The sequence below is a fragment of the Poecilia reticulata genome, chromosome 1 (genome assembly GCF_904066995.2).
Source record: "Poecilia reticulata chromosome 1, P_reticulata-male-v2, whole genome shotgun sequence".
In the NCBI taxonomy this organism is placed as follows: Eukaryota; Metazoa; Chordata; class Actinopteri; order Cyprinodontiformes; family Poeciliidae; genus Poecilia; species Poecilia reticulata.
Genome location: NC_088830.1, coordinates 20,863,856 through 20,887,490, shown reverse-complemented (window position 1 = coordinate 20,887,490; position 23,635 = coordinate 20,863,856). Strand labels below are relative to the sequence as shown.

The 23,635-nt window shown below is 40.4% G+C and overlaps 1 protein-coding gene across 11 annotated transcripts in view; it reads right to left on the bottom strand.

Annotated features, from left to right (window-relative positions):
- slit2 (slit homolog 2 (Drosophila)) overlaps positions 1 to 23,635 on the bottom strand; it is a 105,404-nt gene that overhangs the window by 23,177 nt on the left and 58,592 nt on the right. For 4 of the 11 annotated variants that reach the window (XM_081608592.1, XM_008412970.3, XM_081608594.1 and 1 more), the window contains exons 5-16: positions 11,766 to 11,837; positions 10,813 to 10,884; positions 9,938 to 10,009; positions 9,608 to 9,771; positions 9,448 to 9,459; positions 9,085 to 9,223; positions 8,079 to 8,150; positions 7,845 to 7,916; positions 6,354 to 6,425; positions 5,960 to 6,103; positions 4,697 to 4,860; positions 4,317 to 4,340 (exon numbers count right to left, since the gene is read on the bottom strand). In XM_081608592.1, coding sequence (XP_081464718.1) covers positions 4,317 to 4,340; positions 4,697 to 4,860; positions 5,960 to 6,103; positions 6,354 to 6,425; positions 7,845 to 7,916; positions 8,079 to 8,150; positions 9,085 to 9,223; positions 9,448 to 9,459; positions 9,608 to 9,771; positions 9,938 to 10,009; positions 10,813 to 10,884; positions 11,766 to 11,837 — 1,079 coding nt within the window. Of the gene's footprint in view, positions 1 to 1,950; positions 1,969 to 4,316; positions 4,341 to 4,696; positions 4,861 to 5,959; positions 6,104 to 6,353; positions 6,426 to 7,844; positions 7,917 to 8,078; positions 8,151 to 9,084; positions 9,224 to 9,447; positions 9,460 to 9,607; positions 9,772 to 9,937; positions 10,010 to 10,812; positions 10,885 to 11,765; positions 11,838 to 23,635 lie in introns of all 11 variants that reach the window. The other 7 variants (XM_008413010.3, XM_008413029.3, XM_017306451.2 and 4 more) reach the window with 4 other exon arrangements.

Here is a 23,635-nt window from a genome sequence, read left to right as displayed (position 1 = left end):
AAAAAGAGAACAGTGCCTTGCAAAAGTACGTATACCTGCTGTTACACATTGTTGTGATTTTACAATAAGAAAACTTACATTTGCATTCACCCCCTTTTAATCTGAAATTAAATCCAATCCAACCAACTGCATTCAAGTAACCAAAACAGTAAACAGAGGGGAAATCTGGTCTCCACTGTGTGACTTAACATCAGTTAATGGAGCTGTTTGTTGAAGGTCTCCAAAGTTTGTTAGAGAACAAACAGCATAATCAGGATGAAGAAACAAAGACAGGTCAGGGAGAAAGCCATGAAGCTTTACATAGAATAAGGAAATAAAGAAATTTTCCAAGATAAGAGCAAATCATAGAGCACTGCTCAGTCCATCACCTGAGATAGGAAAGACCACAAATCTACTAAGACATCAACTGACAGGGCAGGATAGAAGAGCCAAGATGGGCACACAAACTCTGGAGGAGCGCTGCAGAAATCTGGACTAGAGTGGCAACAAGAAAATACTTTGTCCAAAGAAAGCCACTGGAAGTCCTGCTAGCAGTTTGCATCATGTGCAAGGCAACACAAACATCAAATTGATGCAAACAAATTTTTACTGTTTGACCTGTGTGCAAAATCCAATGACTTGGAGATGAACTGGCTTTATAGTGAACACTATGGTGACACATAATGACGTCGTTATGCTGGCAATAGTTTTCTCAGCAGGAACAGGGACATTTTTTAGAGTTAGCAAAAAGATGGATGGAGCTAAATACACAGCAATGTTGGATAAAAACACAATTGGCTGCAAAAGTTTTGTGACTGGGTCAAAGGTTCGCCTTCTAGAAATACTGAGGACCAAGACACTGACCCTTGAGAGTTGGAGCTTAAGTCCCTAGATTTAGTTTAATGAACAACCATGTATTAAAAAGGCTGAGTCAAAGTCCAAACCTAAAAAAATAATGTTTGTAGATGCTTTTCATCTGTTTGTACTGAACTTAATCTATTTCGATGGAAAAAAATGAATGAAGTTTCTTGGAGCTGTGATTGAGCAAAGTGGCTCTACAAAGTCTTGACCCCGGGGTCTGAATTCATATGCATGCTCCACTTTTCAAAGTTTCTTGTGTAAAAGTAAAGCCAAAAACTGCGAGCCATTGCTCTTCTTTTATTTTACGACTTCACACTTTTGCACTTGGACTGTTAAAAGGTTTCCAATAAAGTTCATGAAAGTTTGTTTCCACAACAAACATTCATGTATTTTATTTTATAAACTACACAATGTGAGGACATTCGTTGATTATTCATGCTTTTGCAAGGCACTGCACTTGGGAGACAGACCAGAGTAAAGGGCAGCAGAGTGAGAGATAAAGTAAAGAAAATGGAAAAGAGTAAAATAAGGACAGCTACACAAGATAATAGCACAAAGGGAGGAAATAATAAAAAACGGAAAAGGAAGCAAAAAAGACAGAACAGTAGAAGTCTTAATGAAATAAACTAGAAAAGGAAAAAAAATAACGGGAGAAAAATCAAGTTAATGTATTATTGTTTTGTAGCAGAAAATTTCAAATAAAAAATTAAAACAGATGAAGAGAGATTATTAAAAACACAGGAAAGTGATCTTAAAAGAAAAGCAGAGAGGGTGTTAGAATAAAACATCTACAGGCGTCTACATTTCAAGAACAATAGGAACAGGAGCAAAGCAGCTATTGAAGAGTGGGAGGAGAGCTACAGCAGCAGTACAAGAGAACCCTGACTTCTGGGTACAACACACACTCACTGACACCGTCTCACAAAAACAGACACAAGAAAAATACATGAATGTGTCAACATGTAGACATGGAAATATAATCTAATGTTTTATCCCTGGTAGTCAGACAGGAGGAGTCACAGAAAGGTCAAAGGTTGCAGGTTAGCTCTGGGAGAAGAGGTGAGGGATTTGGAGAGCCGTGTGTATTTTTTGTGTGTGTTTCTTACTTACAGCTGACATGGTGTACTCCTGAGTGTGTTAGAAAGGCAGTAGGAAAAAGAAGAAGGGATTTGACTCATTTGTTATATCGGAGGAGTAAGAGAAGTGATGGAAAACGGTGTAGAGGAAGAAGAAGAAGAAAAAAAACATCTGGGTTTTGTGCTGGGACCGTCTCTCAGGCAGACGTTCATTCAAAGCAATGAGTTGTGAGTGGTGACAGTCATGCAGGCTGCACACATCTCTCCTGATTTTCTCGAAGCCAAACAGGTTTAAGCCCTTTCCTGTGAGAAAGTGACATTGAAAGTACACATAACCTCAAGAAGGAGCCAACTGTGCGAACATTAAACTTCCACCGCTCTGAGTGCAGAGCACCTGTAAGTCGTGAACATATTGCAAATTAAACTCGGTGATATTAGATGCATTGATCTGAGCTGCAATATCAAGGTTACGCCAGAGAACAGAGCATGTTTATGCAACTTTACACTCTCACATGTTGTTAAATTATTCAGTGTTGCCCCCTATGTGGTATCTGGGCTTTGAAACCTCTGTCCTCCTGGTGAGCTTTGGCGTTAATGACTGCAGTAAAAACATGCACGCGCGCACACACACACACACGCAGGCTGTCTTACGCCACACACACCCCTGATGCTTCAGTGTGCGGCTGTGGTAATGACCGCCTTTAGCCCTGCTACTGATCTCATATGCAAGTCAAATTTGCATATTTCCCAACACCCCTCTGAGCATGGTGACTGCGTGACCTTTTGATGTTCTGCAGTGAAAGAAACATGTACACATGCTCACAGACACACTCAAACACATCGGCTGTCGTTAGACTTGCAAAAACCAAAAACAAAAGAGAGAAAGTTTACTGCGGTTTTTAAAAGCATTGATCACTCTGTTAGCTTTAGTTTTTTTTTTTACATTTTGTCATGTTACAAACACAACCCTCAAAGTATTTTATCAGGACTTTCTACGACAGAGAAACATAAAATATGTAACTGTAACTGAAAAAAATATGTATAAAATATGTAACTGTAACATGTAACTGAAAAGTGGAAAGAAAATATAATCTTTCACACATGAGACCCGGAAAAGTGTTTCTGGGCTGTTGTCTTCAGAACCCTGACCATGCATGCAGTTAAAGTCCTTTGGGGTAAATCTCTAGCAGTTTTGCACATCTAGAGATTATTATTATTATTATTATTATTATTATTATTATTATTATTATTATTATATTTGCAAAACAGTTCAAGTTCAGTTAGACCGGATGGAGAGCATTTGTGTGAGCAGCAGTTTTTAAACTGAGCCAGGAATTAATTGGAATGAGTTTTGTACTTTGACTAGGTCATTACTTTGACAATATCCAGCATATCCTGTGTTTTGTTTCCCCAAATATTTAATTTTGGGCTCTAGGGACCAGAGTAGCTTCTTCCACATGTTTGCTGTGCCACTAAATGGCTCATGACAAACTGTAAACAGGACTTATGATGCTCTCCAGAACAAGGCATAGTTGTTTTAATTGTTGTGCACACAGACTACCTGTGCTTACTAATTAGAGGGGGGTCTGAAGGTAGTTGAATGAACTTGACTTTAGTTAGGGGTGTCGTATTACAAAATTACTGAAAATGCATGTCGCCCTTTTCATGCAATTTACATTTCACAAGATTGTGTTTGTAATATGACAAGAAATTTAAATGTTTAGGGTTGAAAATATGTTTGCCAAGAACTGTATATGCTCAGAGTACAAAGAAACCTCAAAATGTAAACTTTAACCATACCATACCATACCATACCAACTTTATTTATAAAGCACTTTAAAACAACCACAGCTGATACAAAGTGCTGTACATTAAAACACAGCATAATAAAAAAAAAATAAAAACTCTTACAGTTTAAAAACAAAAACATGCACTCTAAAACTAGATCCCGCAGGAGTTAAAAGCCAAGTAAAATAAATGGGTTTTAAGACGAACTTTAAAAGTGGACAGTGAAGGGGCCTCTCTGACCTGCAAAGGCAAGTCATTCCATAACTTAGGACCTATGACAGAGAAAGCCCTGTCCCCTCTGAGCTTCCTCCTGGATCTTGGTACCTCCAAGAGCAGCTGATCTGCTGACCTGAGAGACCGATAACAGGCCATCAGATAGTTAACTAATCGCCCCTTTGTCGAGGTTATGGTGACGAACATAAAGCCGGTGCAAGTATCAGAGTGTGACTATCCTGTGTGTGGTTAGATACGATGCTTTATAGGTAAACCTCATAATGAAAAGTCGAAGAGAAGATCTGGCTTCAAACTGTGTCAGTCAAGGCAAACTGCACTGGGTGAACGTGTCACGAAAAAAGTGCAAACCCCCACACACACATGCTCGATGTACAATACCTGGGATGAAATACTGCTCTCTGGCTAATGGAGAGACAGAGAGCGGGGAGATAAAAATCAGCCAAAGAGTAAAAAGTCAGAGTAGAATAGAAAGCTCATGGTGTCTCTTTGTGAATGTAGAAGTACTGAGAAGAGCCCAGAAATTGCTCAGGTCAGGGAATTCCTGGTTAGTAGAGAGAGGCTGAGGGAAAAACCCAGCAGGAATACACAGAATGAAAACAGAGGGGAGGACTGCTGGTTTTCTTTTCCTTTTTTTTTTTATGTGTGGGTGAATTGGCGCCCATCTCTGGTTTGTCAGAAAGAAATAGCCTCAGTACACACATCAGTGTGCACATTGCTTTTTATGAGCATTAGCCATGTGCTGTGCTGGTGATTTGTACCTGAGCAGCGGAACTTCTTGCTCTTGATTTGGCCGATCCGCTTGTTGGCGAGCCGCCGAGGGCTGGTGCAGCGGGCGCCGCTCGTCTCAATGGGATTGTCCTGCAGGTAGTCAGCCAGCCACTTCAGATGGCAGTCACAGATAAATGGGTTTTGAGCTAAATGACTGATTCGCCACACGGACAGACATGGAAACACAAAACATACAGAAGTACAGAAATAAGATGTTGAAGCAATGCACAAACATATATATGCATGCAGTCCACATTTTTCTTTAATGATTCACTGAGCGAAGAGCAACAAGCACAAAAGGAAGTTAAAGTAAGGCTTCTGGTGCTTTCAGGTGGGGAGAAGTAGCTACAACTAATTATTGTACAACTAACTACAAAAGACAGGAGTGAGTGTTACTGAGAGGACGAGACATTCAAAAATAACAGGAATCTTAAGCTTTTGACGTATCCAGACTCAAGCTTTGAGTCTTTCACAGCCTTTTAAAGCATAAAATACAAACACTCACTATGAATTTATTGCAGATATGTGAGCAGTGGGCTGGAAGGTAGGACATGAAGAAGGAATGCAAGTAGAAAACAACAAAAAAGGAGGGAAGGAAGAGAAAAATGGACACAATGAAGGAACTGAAACAGGATACAAAGAAGGAAGAAGGGACTGGTTGAAAAACGGCAGAACAGGAGGAGTGAAAGAAGGAAGAATACAAGATCTAAAGAGTGACAAGTGATGTGAGCTCCATATGACCCCAACTCAGACAAAATACATTCTCGTCTTTCATTTTGTTTTTGTAATACAAAATGGTAAAATCAGTTTATACTTAAAAAAATGTTTATGTACATTTTTGCTTAGTGTTACCCCAGAAAAGGGATTTAAAAGTTTTTATCCTAACAACATGCAGTTTGCTGTTATATTTCAAACTTTTACAATAAAACTGAGCATGTGTAGCTTACATAGATACGTAAATGACACGGGGCAAAGAGACAGATACAAGAGAGTGACAAAAACTACAACCATAAACCGTATGCTACTTCAGCACCATGGACAGTGAATCTGTCAAAGATTGGTTTGGATAGCTTCGTTTACCGTTCCTCATTTAGAAAACTACACAACGAATTAACTCAGGTTTTTCTTCTTTGACATAAAAGGAAATGTGATCTGGAACCTTTATGTGTCACAAAATTAGCAACAAAGAAATCTTTCATAACACAAATATGCTTCCATAACACTGGATGTATGTGCTTTGCGAGGATACATACAGAGTTTGTATTGCTCTTAGTGAGGAGAACGTCCCCTTTGCAATGGTCTGCAGCTTGTTGTCATACAGAGAAAGCAGATTGAGGTTGTGAAGGTCCTGAAATGCGTCAACCCGCAGACATGCTATCTTGTTAGCATTTAGCAACCTGAAACAAAGAAGGGACAAAATGATGGAGAAAACAAAAAGAAAGTAGAAAAGAATCTCGTTATCGTTACAGCACAAATCTTTCAGATCCTGCTCGTCACTAATGACGGCTTTTAGTCAAGATGTCTCCTCTCAGGTGACAATGCTTGAGGTAAGCACTTTTTAGCTGAATATCAATGAGATGCAGATGTGACCATAAAGATCAACCAAACAGAGCGTGGGTGTGTGTGTGCGTTTGTGCAAGTACTCACAATAGCTGCAGTGAGAACAGTCCTTCGAAGAGTCCCTTGGAAATCTCAGTGATTTTGTTCCCATAGAGGACCCTGCAGAAAACAAACACACCGTTTATATTAGATTATAAAATCCTTAACGTCAATACTTATGAGCAGATGCTCGAGAAATCCAAAGCAAGCTCTTTTTTTCTCCTCATGATTAATGATCACATCTATCTATCTATCTATCTATCTATCTATCTATCTATCTATCTATCTATCTATCTATCTATTAATACTTTTAAGATATAAATCTATAAAAAAATCTATAAAACACTGAACCTGTGCCTGGTTTTGACCCAACACTTTCGACTCAAGTGAATCACATGTCGTCATGTTATCATCTCGCTTCCTGTGTATGACTGTGTGAATAAACATAACGTCCAGTTTGGCTTCAGGTGCAGAGAAAGGTATTAAACCAGAACAGCTTAAAACCACGACAATGGAAACTCCAACAGGTCAGGGCTGCTGCTGCACAGCTTCCCCCCCCCAACAACAACACATAAGCTACCAGTCATCTGTAGGTAGGCGGTCTTTGTTGGCGGTTTGAACACACGTGCTACAGGTGAGCCACGTTTCACTGAGCTAAGTGGATTTTCCTGAGAGGCCTGACACATTAGTGTGTACTTTCTGTTCACACGCACGCACGCACGCACGCACGCACGCACGCACGCACGCACGCACGCACGCACGCACGCACGCACGCACGCACGCACGCACGCACGCACGCACACACACACACACACACACACACACACACACACACACACACACACACACACACACACACACACACCCACACACACACACACACACACAATTTATGAATCACTCGCATCCTCTCCACCCTCCTACTAATACACAACAAATGTTCAGAGCTTTAATAAGTGTTATATAGGTGTGTCCCAGTCTGTCTCTGGTGAATGTGTGATGAGTCGGTAGGAGCTTCAATTCAGGTGTTAAGCACTTATAAATTATTGACTTTGGCCAGTTTTCACTTTAATGTGACTCTATAATAAATTATAACTCAATAACTCTCATAAGACTGTCTTTAGCGCCTTTTAAAACATCTTAGAAAAGGCAGTGAGTGCAATTAGAGACTCACGTTACAAAAAGATTAAACAACAATGAAACGGCGATTATCAAAGAATGTCCAACACATACGCATATTGAAGCTTAGATACTTCCTTACACCAACAATATAATATAGAAAAAAAAAATGAAAAACTAGAACAACCATTAAAGGTAATTTATGTAACTGAGACTCTTTAAACACCCTGATTTGATCTATTTTATGAAAATAACTAAGAAATAGAAGCATATATTCTTTTGGATTTCATATATTTATTATTTTTATCTTTTTTGTTCAAATGCAATTTTTCTTCCTTATTTTATGGTGACCAATGTCATACCAACATGCCTGTGAGACTTATTTATTCAGTTATTTACTCGTAGTTTTGGAGTACTTACAAAGAGTTCAGGGATCGCAGACCCTGGAAGGCGTCTGAAGCTAATTCTGAGATCTGGTTGTTGCTTAAATCTCTGCAAAAAAAAAAAAAAAAAAAGATGAATAAATAAAAACATACACAAGAAGATTTAAATCATAATCAGTAGAATGAGAAAAGATCAAAGATGCGGCAGCGACAAAGTTTTTGGTTTGTGCTGGACGGGGTGCAGCATAAGCGGCTCTTTTGATCTACTCACATTCTGCGTAGCTTCTTATAAGGAGAAAAGGCCCCAGCTGGGATCACCTTGATGGCGTTCTGCTCCAGTCGTCTGGAACCAAACACACACAGACCATTGAGAGGAGACATTAACATTCCCCCTATCACACACTTATCTATGCCGTATTGCAGGCCGCCGCTCACTCCCGGGGGCTTTGCTTATGGGGAACTTTTCCAGATAAGGTGCTTTGATGACTGCGGAGTCGCAGTCTGTCACATGCCTCTGATCTTTTGCCCTCTTTAACGCGTTCGCAGAGAGACGGGCATCCAAACACACAAGCGGACGCACACGTTTGACTATCTGGTCTGTGTTTTATCAAGTGCCAGTCGGACTGTCCATCAGTCGGTTCTAAACGAGCCAAAGTGTGAATGAAACAGATTGAAACTAAAAACAAAAAAACAAAAACAGAGGGCATTTGACTGTGACTCTCTCCTCTGAAGGCAACATAGGTTTCTGTGGAGGATAATTACTTAATATCAGTTCAACTTTCTTTCTCTGCATTTGCTGATCTTAATGATTTTGTCCAGCTTAAAATGTCTGATTTCACTCTGTGACAGTTCACATCACTTTTAGAACTACTTTAATTACTTCCGCCTACCCAGAACTTTAAAACAAAATTTCTTTTTGCTACTTAGTTAAGATGTTCACCCTCTCTTATTCTAAGACAAGGTAGTAATATAGCTCGTCCTGGAGCTCAGATTAATCTTTTTCCTGCTTCTTTCTTCCCTCTTGCTGTTTCCTTAAGCAGGAATGCGCTGCATGACCAGGCTTTCTCATTTCACAGATGTGTGCTTTTATTCCCCCCACAAAGACAAACAGCGGCAGTGAAACAAAAAGGTGGTGGAACACAAAGAAGGGATATTGAGGGACGCACAATGAGAGAGCAGGAGAAATATCACTGCACCTAGTGTGTCTGAATGAGTGCAGTGTGTGTGTGTGTGTGGAGTGCAGCAGATGTGTGTGCACTTTTATCTGCATGTCTTACATCTCAGTAATGGTTTCAGGCAGGTTGGTGGGTATTTCTGTCAGACCCTTTCCTCTGCAGTCCACAATGTTGTTACTGCAGGTGCAGGACTCTGGGCACTGTAACACACTGCAGGAGGAAGATGATGACGACTGATGACCTACACAGAGACAAGGAGGCACCATTATCCGTGGATAGAAGGTTATTAGGTTTCATGCAAGTCCCAAAAGGGGAAAAAGATGCAGACGAATAAGGAGTACAGAGAGGAAAAACTGCCGCAAGTCCCAAAAAGTAAACGAAACGAAATGTGACCTTGTCTTTCTGTGGTGTCATTCTTAATCACCACTTTCAAGCAAAGCCATGCAAAGCAGGAGGAAGACTTACCTTCTTCTGCATCTTGACAAGCATGAGCGAAAAAAAAAGGAAAAAAAAAGAAAAAAAAGAGTAAAACGAAGCAAACAAGAACAAGAAAAAGGTTTTCCGGTGTAAAAGAGCAAAACGAGGAAGAAGTCAAAGAGGCGGTAAAACGGTCAGGTCAACCTACCTGTGCACACAAACTCTTTCTTCTGCACCTCAGCCACGTTGTGCCCCCGCAAGTGAGGAGGGGCCATGCACTGTGTGTACAAGCCCAAGCGGGGGCGCTGTCGTAGCCACTCGGACAACCAGGCCACATTACAGTCGCACTGCAAGTTGTTGGAGTGAAGGCGGCTGGGAAGAGGCGAGGAAGAGAGGAGAGCAGCGAAGAGATGGGGAGGGGACAGGTGATCACAGGATGGAGAGAGGAGAAATAAAAGGTGTGACGGGGTACAAAAAAAATATAAATGTGCACAGATGAGAGGAATCTCTTCCTTCAAATCGTAAGCTGGGTACTTACAAAGTCCTGAGCTTTGGCATGTGGTTGAAACTGGCCACAGACAGCCGGCTGATGTTGTTGTTGTTCAGAGTGCTAAAGAGACAAGAGGAGAAAACACAACATACTCATGGACATGAGATCTAGAACGCAGTGACATGGCAGAATCCTCACAGCAAAACACATTTTCATGCCCGTTGTTTAGGAGGCAGTTCAGGAACTCCCCAGGCCCTACATCACCATCAACCTCTGCAAAACAACAACTTTATAAACTTAATTAGCAAAAATTAAGTAATAAAGTCAAACATAGGTAAGTGAATGTATTAACTCAGGTCTTATTTCTTCATCTGCTGCTTTAAAACAACTGAAATTTAATGCAGTCATTCAAAATGATCTTGACCCAGCAGCTCTCCAGGCTGTCTGAATGTCTGCCAAAGTTTTTCTTTAAACGACGACTGCTTTTTCACTCAGTTTCACCCTCTGCGTCACAGATAATAAGACTCCAGAAGTGGACAATTAATAGTAAGAGAAAAAATAGCAGACAGTCGTTATCTTGTAATTATTATGACAAAAGAAATAGAAAATATTTGACAAACCAAATCTGGTTCTTCGAAATATTGCAATCTTTGTCTTGACATTCACAAGAAAAGGCTAGCTTCTTTAAATGTGGCGGCCCATTAATGCCACAGCCGAAACAATAGGACATTGTTTCTGTCCAGGGGCTGCAGAGGCTCTGCAGTGTTCAAAAGGTCAACGAGACCATTAATTGCTCCGTATCTCTGTGTCTTTGCTGCTTATTCATCAAAAAACCTCTGCTGTTTTCTGCAAGGAATAAATAGAAATTGAAACAAATACTAAAAAAAAAAAAAAGTAAGCTGACTCAACAAGCAGGTACTCACAGCACTTCCAGGTCACGTAACGCTCTGAAAGCTCCATCTTCAATGCAGCTAATGTGGTTGTAGTCCAACTGTCTGCAAATACACAGAGAGAGAGATGAGACAAAAAGTCCAGACAAGAGCTGACGTTTTAGCAACTGTGATGTCTACAAGTATAAACAAAAACAGACTTTTTCTCTCGTCTTCTTCTTTCTGAGCTCTCGCTGGTTCTAATGTCGTTGTCTTTGCCTCCATTCGTGTTTGCTGTTCTTTTTAATATGACATTTAGTTTGTAGGTGGCTGACTTTCTGCCTCTCTCTCTCTCTGCTCACAAAAGCTTTGCTGAAACAATTTAATTAAGACACAGGGACTGTAAATCATGTGCTGTCACCGGTATTCTGACGCACATACATAATTCCCTGTCCTTTTACAATAATTGCACGGCATTTAAAAAAAAATGAAAATCTGATCGGGTGATTAAAAAAAACCCAGGAAGTAGTGAATTGGTGGATGAATCAATACTTATAGAAGTACCGCTGTGCAATGAGTGAAAAAAAACAATGATCATGACTATGAGTGAATGCAAAACAAAGACAGAAAGCAGCAAAATGCCAGCAAGGCAACACACGTGCACGCACACACACGCACGCACGCACGCACACACACACACACACACACACACACACACACACACCCACACACACACACACACACACACACACACACACACACACACACACACACACACACACACACACACACACACACACACACACACACACACACCGACACAGCTGCTGACACGCAGCAGGTGCCAGTCAACACAGCAAGCAGGAGGCACATGACATTTAACACAATGAAATATTGATGCACGGCCGAGCGAGCGCTGTGCACATTAGCAGACGTGGTGAGGAGGAAGGTGCAGATGTGCACAGATGCAAGCACAGGGAGCATGATGTTGGTGGAGTAACACTTACAGGTTCTTGATTTCCACAGCTCCTCTGAATGCTTTTCTTGGAATTCCCTGGATCTGGTTTTCGCTCAGGTCACTGGACAAAGACAAAGAGAGGAGAGGAAAAGGGGTGGTGGGGAGGGGGGTTTGGTGAAATGATTTGGCAGGGAGCTAAGTCAAATTGTCACAGAGCCACTTGCTTTGAAGCACAAGCACTTGATGTAATCACCAAAATGCAGCAGGGGAACTTCAGAGCCAGACAGATCATTGGCAAAATTGAGGTCGTTCCGCAGAGACCCCTCACTCCACAAACTACAGTCATCTGTCTCTGTTTATCTCACAGTGTCCATGTCTCTACAGCCAGCTGCTACTCAACTGTGCACTTTTAGCAGTGAGAGGCAGGTAGAGGAGGCTTTAAATCCAGCCTGTAGGGGGCACTGCTGCCCTCCGCATCCCTCACAGGCTCCTGCTTCTTCTCTGATCACTAATCTTCGCCGCCGTTTCCCCTTCCCTGCTTTTAAGGAGCAAGTGATGAATGCGAGCGTGTGTGACCAGGAGCGTTAGGGTTTACACAGATTTAATTTTCAGCCACTTTAACTAAGATGCAGTCTGCATGACTCAGAACATGCATTTACTCTCAGAAACAGGTGTCTTTAAGACTGAAACAACCGCACTGCATTCAGTGGCCTGGATGGTTTTAGAAATTTTTTCTAATTCTTATATACAAAACAGCTCAGTATCAGTTTGACTGAATCCAGTAAGTGTTTCAAAACCACATTTTAAGAGCTGCTACAAATTCCCATTTGGACTGAGGTCTGGACTTTGACTGAGCCATTGTAACAGCTTATGTTCGGGGTTGCTGTCCAGCTGGACGATCAACCTTGGACTCGTTCTTGAGTCTTTTTCAGCCTCCAACAGGTTTCCTTTCAGGAAATGTGCAGCCTCATCCATTTTCCCATAAACACTCTCTAGCGTTGTTGTTCCTTTTTGGGGATAAACGTAGCATGACACTGCCAGAACCGTGTTCAAGCAGCCACAGTAGAGATGTTATTTGATGCTGAGGGAAAACAGGGCTACGAGGCTGAGATCCAGAGAAACAGCAATGTATTATTACAGAACGTCACTTAAAAGCACAAAAACAAATCAAGTTCTGCTAAGATTACATTTAAACATGCCGAAGGAGAGATCTTGATTGCGTGTCTCTGGTATTATTCAGTCATCTCCTGACAGACCACATGACCTTTCACCGTTGACCTTCCGGCTCTTGACCTCGTCTGTGACCTCCAACAATAGTAATCGGCTACCAGCTAATGCCCGTTCACATTCCTCAGATTCCAAACTTTGCGGTCAGTTAATCAGCACTGCAGGTATCGTCCCCCTGCCTCCTCCGCTCTCCACCTGCTGCTGCAAACGTTATTTGAAGTGGCAATTTTGTGTGAAGAATAAAGACAAGAAAATATTGGAAAAAAAAAATTATCTCTGCTTCAACCTTTTAAAGAAAACTGAATACTTTCATAGCCTCCAAGACTGCAGAAGGTTTGACTTAAAGTGGAGACATCTGGAACAAAAAAATGAAATGTAAAAAAAAAAAAAAAAACATCTCTGAAAACTTTTGAGGCAGTCTTACTGCAACTGAGGAGGACTAAAAGGAAGTGAACTCAGTGAAAGTTAAATATGAATGGTTCACCTGAATACTGAACTATATGCATTAAAGATGTTCAAATCTGTGCATTTCAGTACAGCATTTTCTGTTTCTATCCTATCAGTCACTGTAAACTGAAATTCTGAAGACTATTTCATGGATTAGAAAAACATGTATTGAAACTTCTGATAAATGTTGAGGAGCAGAGATTAAAGCAATCATAAAAAGATTCTTAACTTTCAGACTGACATTAACGCAGAGGTGCTTTCAAAGAGTTTTGTACACAGGGAGTAGATCAGCATAGCACAGTTTAACTTTTGGTTAAACTTACAGACTCTCAGTAGTTTTATTTTGCTACATTAATGTTTAAGCCATTTTAAAAAAACTTTATATTGGTATCTCATATTTTAAAAGCTAAAGTATTTTCCCCCTGGACTTTTTGTCCCCCTTTTTGTCATTCCTAAATGTTCTAAATAATCAAATCAATTTCCTTATCAGACAAATGTAAGTTAAGGAAATTAAAAAATGGCTTTCAAGCATGCGTTTTTTTTCATCAAGGTGAAAAAAAAAAAATCTTTCCAAATGAATCTGGCCTTTAGTAAAAATGTAATTAGCGCTCTAATAATAACTGGTGGTGCCATCAAGCATTTGCATTAACTGGTAATGAGTCATGATTTTTTAAAGCCCTTTTCTGTTTGAATAATTGTCTTAATTTAGCCACATTGGAGGATTTTTTACCATTAAGGTAATGGCACATCATCTTTATTGAAGTCCAGGCTTTGACTAGTTATGCTCCACAACGTTAATTTCTTTTTAATAAATGCCACAGTTCACTCAACACAGTCTGTTCCACTCTTAGATCCATGAATGAAAAATAGTCATACTCCCTTTACAACCATCAACCCAAAACTAAACAAACACAAACCACAAGCTCACCGCACTTGACACTACATGTATACAACTCGTCCATTCAGCTTCCTCTCTGATACATTAGCAAAAACAGGTTTCAGTCTCTAACAGGAGTTATGGTTGCATGGAAGTCTTGCCATACGGGGCCACAGGAACTTTGTTTACAAGCACATTTCTCTTTAAAATACACAGTTCACTGCTGTTGAGTGTTGCAATGTAATGCAAATACAATTAACCTCTGACAATGTTGGCGTTCCTAAATGAAAGGTCTGAGCAGCAATTCAAGCCACTCTCCTGCTGTTTAAGATGTGGATATAATTTACAACAGACTTAGAATCATTTCAGGCCATTTTTAACCGGTTTGAATCTTTTGTTAAATAATCAAAAAGAGCAGAGAGACTGCTATGTTTTTATTTTATCTCCGTTTTTTTCAAGTATATATAAATATATTGACACCGTCAACATGCAATGCAATAAATGACAAATGTGTCCATGCAGAAGATGTCCCTCAGGGCTTACGGATTCGATTCGTCCCCCTCCTCTTAATGGCAAATCATAAACCAGAAGACAAAGTTCTCTGGTCACGAACACAGATTTCTGTTGTCCGTGTGATGTCTGAAATCAGAGAAGCAGCACATCCACATGCCAACACACAGGTTCTCATGCACAAAGCCAATCTTCAGAGTGGCAGTGTATTCACTTCCTGAGGAGCTGCAGAAGGCTACCCTAAGCCCCTTTCATCACCGAGACCACCGCAGTTGGAGAGCGAATACCAGGTTTCACCCCAACTAGGAAATTGACTTCTCATGGACTTAAGGGAGGATTTTCTGCCTCCAAGACACCTGATTCTGTTTTATCTTGTTAAATGTCCAACCCACTGCTGTCTTCCTCTTTTCTTCTTCAGCTTCCTCTCCTTTAACCTCTTCCTTTTCATCAGCACCCCTCTGCTTTTTTCCCAAAATAGGTTTGTTTTTGGACTTCCCCAAGATTTAACCCCTCACCTCTGCTTCTGTGCCTTCGCTGTGCGGCTGGCTTTATTAAAAGAGGCTCCAGCTGAGCCCCAGAATGCATGAGTGTGTGTTTGAGAGAAGGCAAAGGTATTGAGGCCACACAGGAACTACATCAGCCTACTAAGTTAAAAACTCTCTCAAAGTGGAGATGTGCGCACGTCCTCGTTCGGAAACAACGTTAAATTGAACCCAGTGGCAGCCGACAACCTATGCTCACCATGGGAGGTGAGAAAACATTTTTATAGATGCAGACTGCTTAGCTGCACTCTGATTATGCACAACATTCAATGTCAGTGATTACATTTCTATCCAGTTTTGGACAAATCCTTTGTCTCAACTTACACCCTTAGCAAGGGATACAAATGCGCTCCAAAGGTTCTAAAAACCAGATTCTTTCCTTTCCCGTTTACGATTATGAACTACCCTGTGATTTATATATAAATTTAATAGTGCTATCTACATGTATTCATATAGATATGAGTCTTTAAATACATTTATGTTTGTAAGTTGGAAGACTGTGAATACTTTTGCAATCCCTTCCACAAGAGTGAGAATCACTTTAGATTAAAATGACCTGATCCAGTATAACAGTATTTTCACTTTCTCTTGCCTGACACAAAGCATTACTGAAAGCCAGAGTTTACTCGGCAGAGGTGAAAAGAGGAACAGTCGATCAAACGAAAACACAGGCTGAGGTTAAAGCGATTACACACACTCTTCGTGTCCACTTTGACCAGGTGTTGCTGTGCCGCTAAATGCAGTTGGCTTTTATTTAGGAATTTTCAGGAAGAAATGTGCCTTTAAAATAGTCAACAAAAAAAGCTATTTTGGGATTTTAAACTCGTGTGGTTAAGTTTTCCGTGCCCTCCACTCCCTCCTTTCTCTGTGTTTTTCTCACCTCTGGTGGCCAAAGATGTGAGTGTGTGTATGTGTGTGCCTGATAGAGTCAGGTCTCCAGTGTTAAGAGCTTAGTGCTGATTTTCTAAAGAGTCCTTTTTAGAGTGAGAGGGGCTTTTGACACCCTGCGTGTCTAAGAAGACCTGGCTATGAAAGAGCTGCACTCAATTCTCACACATGGACCCCTCGTCCCTCCACCCGGTTCTTTCACTCTCACCCTGGACACACACACACACACACACACACGCACACACACGCACACACACAAACTCAGACACACACTGTTGCTCACTGTTGTACAGTTTCTGAATCTCTTTTGTATGGGAATTACTGCCACGAGATTCTTCCCAGGTCGGCCAAACTGCGGGCTCCCGTGGAAGTGGAAGTGCATGTGTGGCAGGGTACGGAGCTGGCAAAGCAGTAAATTAATCATCTTGTTTAAATCCCTTTCGGAGAACTTAATCCTATTAAGTATACAAATGTGTGAATGGGCGAAGATAAAGCTGGAAGAAGCGGAAAGGGAAAATGGGGGAAAAGGCACGGAGGGTGAGGAACAGGTGGTCAGAGTGAGGGAAAAATTAAGGTACAAGATGAGGCGGATGTTGGAGCGAGCAGTGAGAGCGACAGGACGAGGAGCAGGATGATAGTGCGGCAGTGAGCTTGTTTGCGTGTGAATCCTGCAGCTAATTCAGGCTGCAGTGCCATTAGTGGACCCCCAAAGATCACACTTCTGTGAGCAATTAGAAGCAGAAAGACTTCAGAAAGAGAGCGGAAAAGCGGCTTCCTGAAGACAATGCAGAGAGCTAAACGCGCAGGGCTGGGACCGGCACCTGGGCACGTCAGGGAATACACCGGCTGAGTAATTGTGTGACGGCGAAGCACGACTTCTGCGGATTAAACCATAAGTGCACTCGGGTCCTGGGAGGTTACAGCCTGCAGGATTCACCATCGTGATAAAAAATACAACTCGACTGTTTTTTTGTATTTTTGTTATCATGACTTTGCTCCCTCTGGACTCCTCTGCTCAAGCGTTTACTTCGGACCGCTCTCCTCTAAACTAATATTGACTTAGCTTGTGAATGACAGATCTGCAGTCTCCCTCTGCCTCTCGCCCCCATCTCATTGTCTGTTTCCCGCATTCAACATCATGCCTCACACACATACTTTAAATGCCAGGTAACGTGGTTGCTATGGCAACCTGACCGGGGTGGACACCTAGGGGACATTTTGACTTGACAGAGTGGATGTCCCCCAAGCGTTTGAGCGTCTGGTGGCCAAAGGCAACATGAAAGATAAGTGTGTGTGTGCATGTGTGTGAGAGAGAGCAAGAGAGAAAGATGGAGAGGGAGAGAGATAGAGAGGGAGAGGAGAATTTGTCTTTTTGAGTTTGTCACATTACAAAGTTCAGTAATTTTCTGTGAAGAGTTTGCATTTTGAGGAAATCATTTTTTTTATTTATCTATGATTAAAAAGATGGAAGTAAATTTAAATTGCCTTCCTGTAACGTTCTGCAGCAGGAATGTGACTTTTCATGAGGCTCAGCTTAGAAAAGAGAAACAGACTTAGCCATTATTTGAGAACATTTAAATATCCAGTAATAATGTACAAGTTTCCATGGATATGAACACTTTCAGCTGAAGTTGGTGCCGTAATATGTGGAGTCTGACTAGCTGTTACTCTTCCAGTATCTGAGCCTTTAATCGCTTTTCCACAACCTCACAGCGACATGACATCTGTCACCTGCATTTAAAATGATTATTACTGATAAAACACAAATCACCTCAGAGCAGCACCATGAGTTGGCTGGAAGAATTTCTAAACAATAGTTGCGTTTATTCCGTTGTCTTTCTGACTTTGAGTGATAACATGGAAGCTGTTTGCTAAAAGTAAAAAGCAGCACACCGGATCTTGTGAGAGTCTAGACTTTAGGATTTCATAACATCACATCGCTCCTTTGTGTGACTGATGTCTTGAGAGAATTGTAATGTAAGGAAAGTATCGCTTTCAAATTCATACCTGCGCTTGAGGTGCACAACAATCGCTGCAGTTACCCGTTTAATCTGCACATGGTAGCAGAAGAAGAATCAATCAATCAATCAATCAATCAAATTTTATTTGTATAGCACATTTCAGCAGTAAGGCATTTCAAAGTGCTTTACATAATTAAAATAAAAACAGAAATAATCAGTGAGAAAGAGAGAGATTTAAAAAAAACCCAAAAAAACAAAATAAAGAATCTACAAAAGCGGTGCATTAAGACGACTTTACCTCTACAGTTGGACCTATAAAGGTTGATTTTTGTAAATAGTCTCTTACTTAATTTAAATCATGTTTGTAGACATGAACCAGATTAGATTATGCTGGATTATGCTGTGATTCCTCCTGTGTGGTTCGGACCAATCATGCCTTGTGAATGAAAGTAGAAAAACAGAGATGTGCCTCAAACGTCCTCCTAACTGATTGTGTGCCAGTGTTTCTGTAAGGAGACACTGTTCCTGACTAAAGTTGGAATAAACTAAGTTTGATAATTTCTTCACTTTTCTGCAAACTCGCAGCAACAACTTATTTTTCTACAAGAAAATAACTATTATAGACATGTTTAGAAAAATCCATCATTTACTAGAAACAGAAAATAAACATAAATGTTGACTTGCTCTTGCTTATACAGTATAAATGCTAGCATTATGCAGCACAGCTAGTTGCTGTAAGACGTTAGAAAAGCAGCAGGTTAAAACTTGAAAACCCGTAAGATTAGTTATTTTTTATTTTGGCAAAGACATGTAGCAGTGAATGTGTTGAGTAGAGTCCAAACAAAATTTAGATTTTGAGACTTTAACCTGAAGAATGTAAACATAAAAAAAACATTTTGTTGGAGACATACTCATTGGAAATATTTAATTTTAGTTAGTTTGTGCCAACTGTAACTTTACTAAATCTAATAAGTGATATAAGCACTCTTTTACTCCCCTACCTTGCCTGGTATTTTCTGTGTTTTTTGTGGCAGAACTGGTCTTTTCTGTACAAGTAAGAGAAAACATCGTTGCCTTCAAGCAGTCAGCTAACTGGCAGTCCACAGCCACATGTGCACCGAGTTGTTCTGTGCTCCAAACAGCCAAAGAAAACCTCAGTCACCCCAGGAACTTGTATGGCATTTTAAAATCAAGCTGTTTGAAAGAAAAATGTTGTGGTTTTAAAGCTGTAATTATTAAAACCTTGATAACGTTAACCGGCCTGTGCCTCCCTGGTAACATAACACAGCTGAAATGAAACAGATTTGACACTTTTTCTCTGTGTGTGTGTGTGTGTGTGTGTGTGTGTGTGCATGTGCAAAAGCCAGACTGGCTGCACGGGTCTCTAGCCCAGGAACAGATTAGTCAGTGACCTGAGGCTATGACATCATCTGAAATGTTTACACACATAATTATATATAAGTGAGAAATACATGTGCTGTAAAAAGCCACATACACATAGGCATAGACACCACACAGAGGGAAAACTGACAGGGGTTTTCAGTAATACAGTAATTGCATATGAGGACATTTAAGCAGCACTTGGTAATTGGGACCATCTGATGATGGTCCTTAAATTTAACGCTGCCTCAACAGAAAATTCAGCTAAACTGTGCACCTGTGATGTTTAGTAACGCCATTATAATGACTATTTATCTAAACATGAAAACATGGTTGTTCTTTTTTTAAAACAAATAGCAAACCACATACCAAATTGCATGTAACCAGACAAAACTGACATACCGGCTTTTTAAAATGAATAAATACAATTAAAGGGTAAGGATAAAGCAGTGTGCTGATCTGCACAGGTTTGGTACATGCATGTTATGTCACACTGGAAAAAGGTAAAGGGTAATTTTATTTATATAGCACATTTTCAACAAAGCAATACAAAGTGCTTGCTATCTAATCTGGTTTAAGTAATGGAAACATCCCAGTTTTTTTTAAAGCAACAAAGACACAAACATATGTCAAGTTATTGTGTTTTTTCAGGATTCATTCAGCTGACTGAGCAAACTCATCAAGAGCTAAACTACAGCTGGACAATAAATCAATATCAATATATATTGCGATAAACATGTAATCAATATCGGTTGATAATAAATCTGATTGAATATTCAATACTTAGTATATAAAACACTCACTGAACTCTGACCCAGAACCGCACAGCATTCTGGGGGATGTAGGCAGAGGACTGGCTTTAGCCACTCAACTTCTCACAGCCAGCTAAGCACGTTAAATCACTTTTTGTTTACCCAGTAACAACTTGTTGAGTAACTTGCACAGTAGCTTCATAACTGCTTAAAAAAACAGCATGGAGTGAAAGTTAAAAGATGAAAGGTCATGTTGCCATTTGGTATGTTTAATTGTTTAAAACAACAAAAACGAATCAATAATTATCGTTCTCGACTGTTATGCTTATATCGTGATCGTCCAGCCCTGAGGTAAACCATAACATGTCCTGCAGAGTCTTACATGAAGTCATATCTGTGTGTTGCCTAGAAATAGCATTTACACCGTTGACAGCAGGCTCCCAAACAATGTTCACGAGATTCGACCATTTTTGGAGCAATGGGTGGACCTCAGTTTGCCAGATTCCTTGCAGATTCCCTGTGGCGCTAAGGCAGAATTTGTTTTGCAGCACAAAGCAAATGAATGGAAGAATTTCATCTCAGATTACCCCTTACCCACCACTGACTTGTCTCAAGAACATTTAACCTCTTTCCTGCTTTCCGTCAGAGCTCTTCTCTTTCATTCTCACTACTGCTTTTTTATGTCTTACCTATTTTTGCTCCCTCTCTTCTATATCCTCTCCTCCCTCTGCCGCCCTCTTTTTGCCCTGCTCCCTGGGTAATGAGTCTAATCCATCAGCCAGACAGTATTAATCGTATTCCGATAGCCGTGTGTTCACTTGCGGCTCTCTGCTGTCTCCGTCTCTACGAGTCAATAACCCCCGCTCTAACACCTACACACTCACTATGACATTTAGGTTGTGTGTTTCCGTGCGCAGATGTCTGTGTGCAAATTTTTAAACCAGCTCAGCACTACAACTAAATTTATTGCAGTCTTTGTCTAGAAGAACGTCCAAAACACACACAAAATGTAGACACACACACCGCAGCTAAAATGACCACCGCTGGACATGGTGCCAGACCGCTCCATCACCACAAACTCTCGGAGGCTGACATCATATCCTTTTCCTGTTTGCGTCTCATGTTGCAGTGTAATAATAAATAGAAAAGATTAATAGAAAATGACAGGGCTTAAACGTGTGACTGGGGCAATCTGTGTGGATTAATGTATTTGTGTGTGTTGGAGCATGTCAGCCTAGATACTTTTTGCCAAAGGAGTTTTTTATTTTTATTTTAGCCACATCTTTGACCTGATCTACCACAAACCCTGTGACCCAATAGTCTGAAATGAAAAGCAGTCTCCTCCCTTCTTCTCCGTCTCAGTCCTATTTTAGGCCCCAAAAACATCTAAAATAAATAATAAAAAAACATCAAACCACTAGATAATATGTCAATCTGGCGTCTAACTGTCCTTTGTGATTTCCAACCGTAGCCTCCCCTCATCTTTTTCTCATATAATTTGCTCTTTCCATCAGCTCCTCCACTGTTCTGCAAATCGCTCAATCATAGCATCACTTTTCTGAATGCATCAATCATTTCTTGCCGTCCGTCTTCCTGCACTGCTGTCTGGTTGGACGACCTCAAGCGCGTAAATTTAAAGAGACAAACACGCAAGAAATGTCCATGCAAATCCCCATTCCTTCCACAGACTGCACAAGTTTAATAACGTGCTGTTAAAACTATTTTCTTAATGCATATTTATCGTGTGATTGAGAGCTGAGGTGATGGTCTGTGGTCAGGGGAGAAATCAGCACCGAGGAGCAAAGTAAGCCCATTTGAGACGTGCACTGCAAGCCGTTAATCCAACAGCTGTTGAAAGCCTATGAATGAGAGTTTCTCTGTAAAGATTCTCAACAGCATTGTTCCTCAATTGTACTGATGGCATTTCTGCATCACTTTAAACAAGTCTGAGCTGCTTGCAGTCACATTAACAGCTGGTAGGCACAGGAGCAACAAGTTTTAAAGTGACAGTAAATGGCAGCACTTTCCAAAACGCTGAGCAGTTCGGAGCTAACGGAACGAGCAAAAGCAAAGCATTATGTCTTTGTTTGGGACGGACTTGAAATGTGTCAGTTTTCTGATTGTGTTTGATTGTGATGTAAAAAATGTAAACAATGCTAAATTATTTCAAACTTTCCCACCTTAAATGTGACATGTATTCAAAAATTCCAAAGAAAAATACAAATCTGTTAGATGGGAAGAGCAAACTGGTGCAATACCTGGATGTATGAATGTGAAAAAAGAAAATCACCATGGATAACAGAAGGGACTGAAAACATCATGTGTGTAATGAACCTACATGTTTTTCTTTATGAATGGAGTTATTGAAATAAGTAGACTAAATGCTACAGCGTAGTTGTAACACTGACCCACAGTTAAATTGACTTAATTTCATGCTGTGCACTGCAGATCTAATGTTTGCAGCAGTTAAAAATGAACTTTTGATGTACCAAAAGTGGTTGGTTTTCTTAGTAATTCCAATAAATTACTCAATTCTGTGATGTTTTAAATGCGCTTAATGTCTCTATTTAGACTCATTTAAAATGTATATTAAATATGCTAACATGCATGACACAATAATAAACATTGTGACTTATTTCCACAGTATGTTCTAAGCAATTTAAAGAGCTAAATGTAGTTACTGCAATATAAAATATGCATTTCAGTCTACGAAGACTTTGGTGTTAAATCTCACCACATATAGACTGATTGAAATGCCTGCAGCAGTGAGGAACAGATAAATGACTAAATGCCAGTTAGATGAGATGGTTAATGTCACATATTTCATCTAAAAAGAGCTGTGGTTTATCTGGCATTAAACATTTCTTTTTTGCGTGTGCTGGAGTGTGAAAAAGAGCAGAGAAAAGATGAGGGCGATGTGTTACTCACCCTGGTTTCACGATTCACAGTTTACAAACCAGAACAGTAGAGAGGCCGTCCCTCACACACACACACACACACACACACACACACACACACACACACACACACACACACACACACACACACACACACACACACACACACACACACACACACACACACACACACACCTAATTCAGCACTTTGTGCGGTTTAGTCTTTCCTGTCTCTTGTTTACACAGCAACATATTTTACCATTACTTTGAGCCCTCCTATAGGTGCAAGTGCAGACATGTACAATGATATTTCAAGACATTCTACATGTTGAACCACATTGTTAAACCGCATTTTAACATCTACATAGGTTTATGTCAAAGATTAAATAAATATTGTTACATTCAAAACACTGGATGATTGGATTAATGGATTAATAT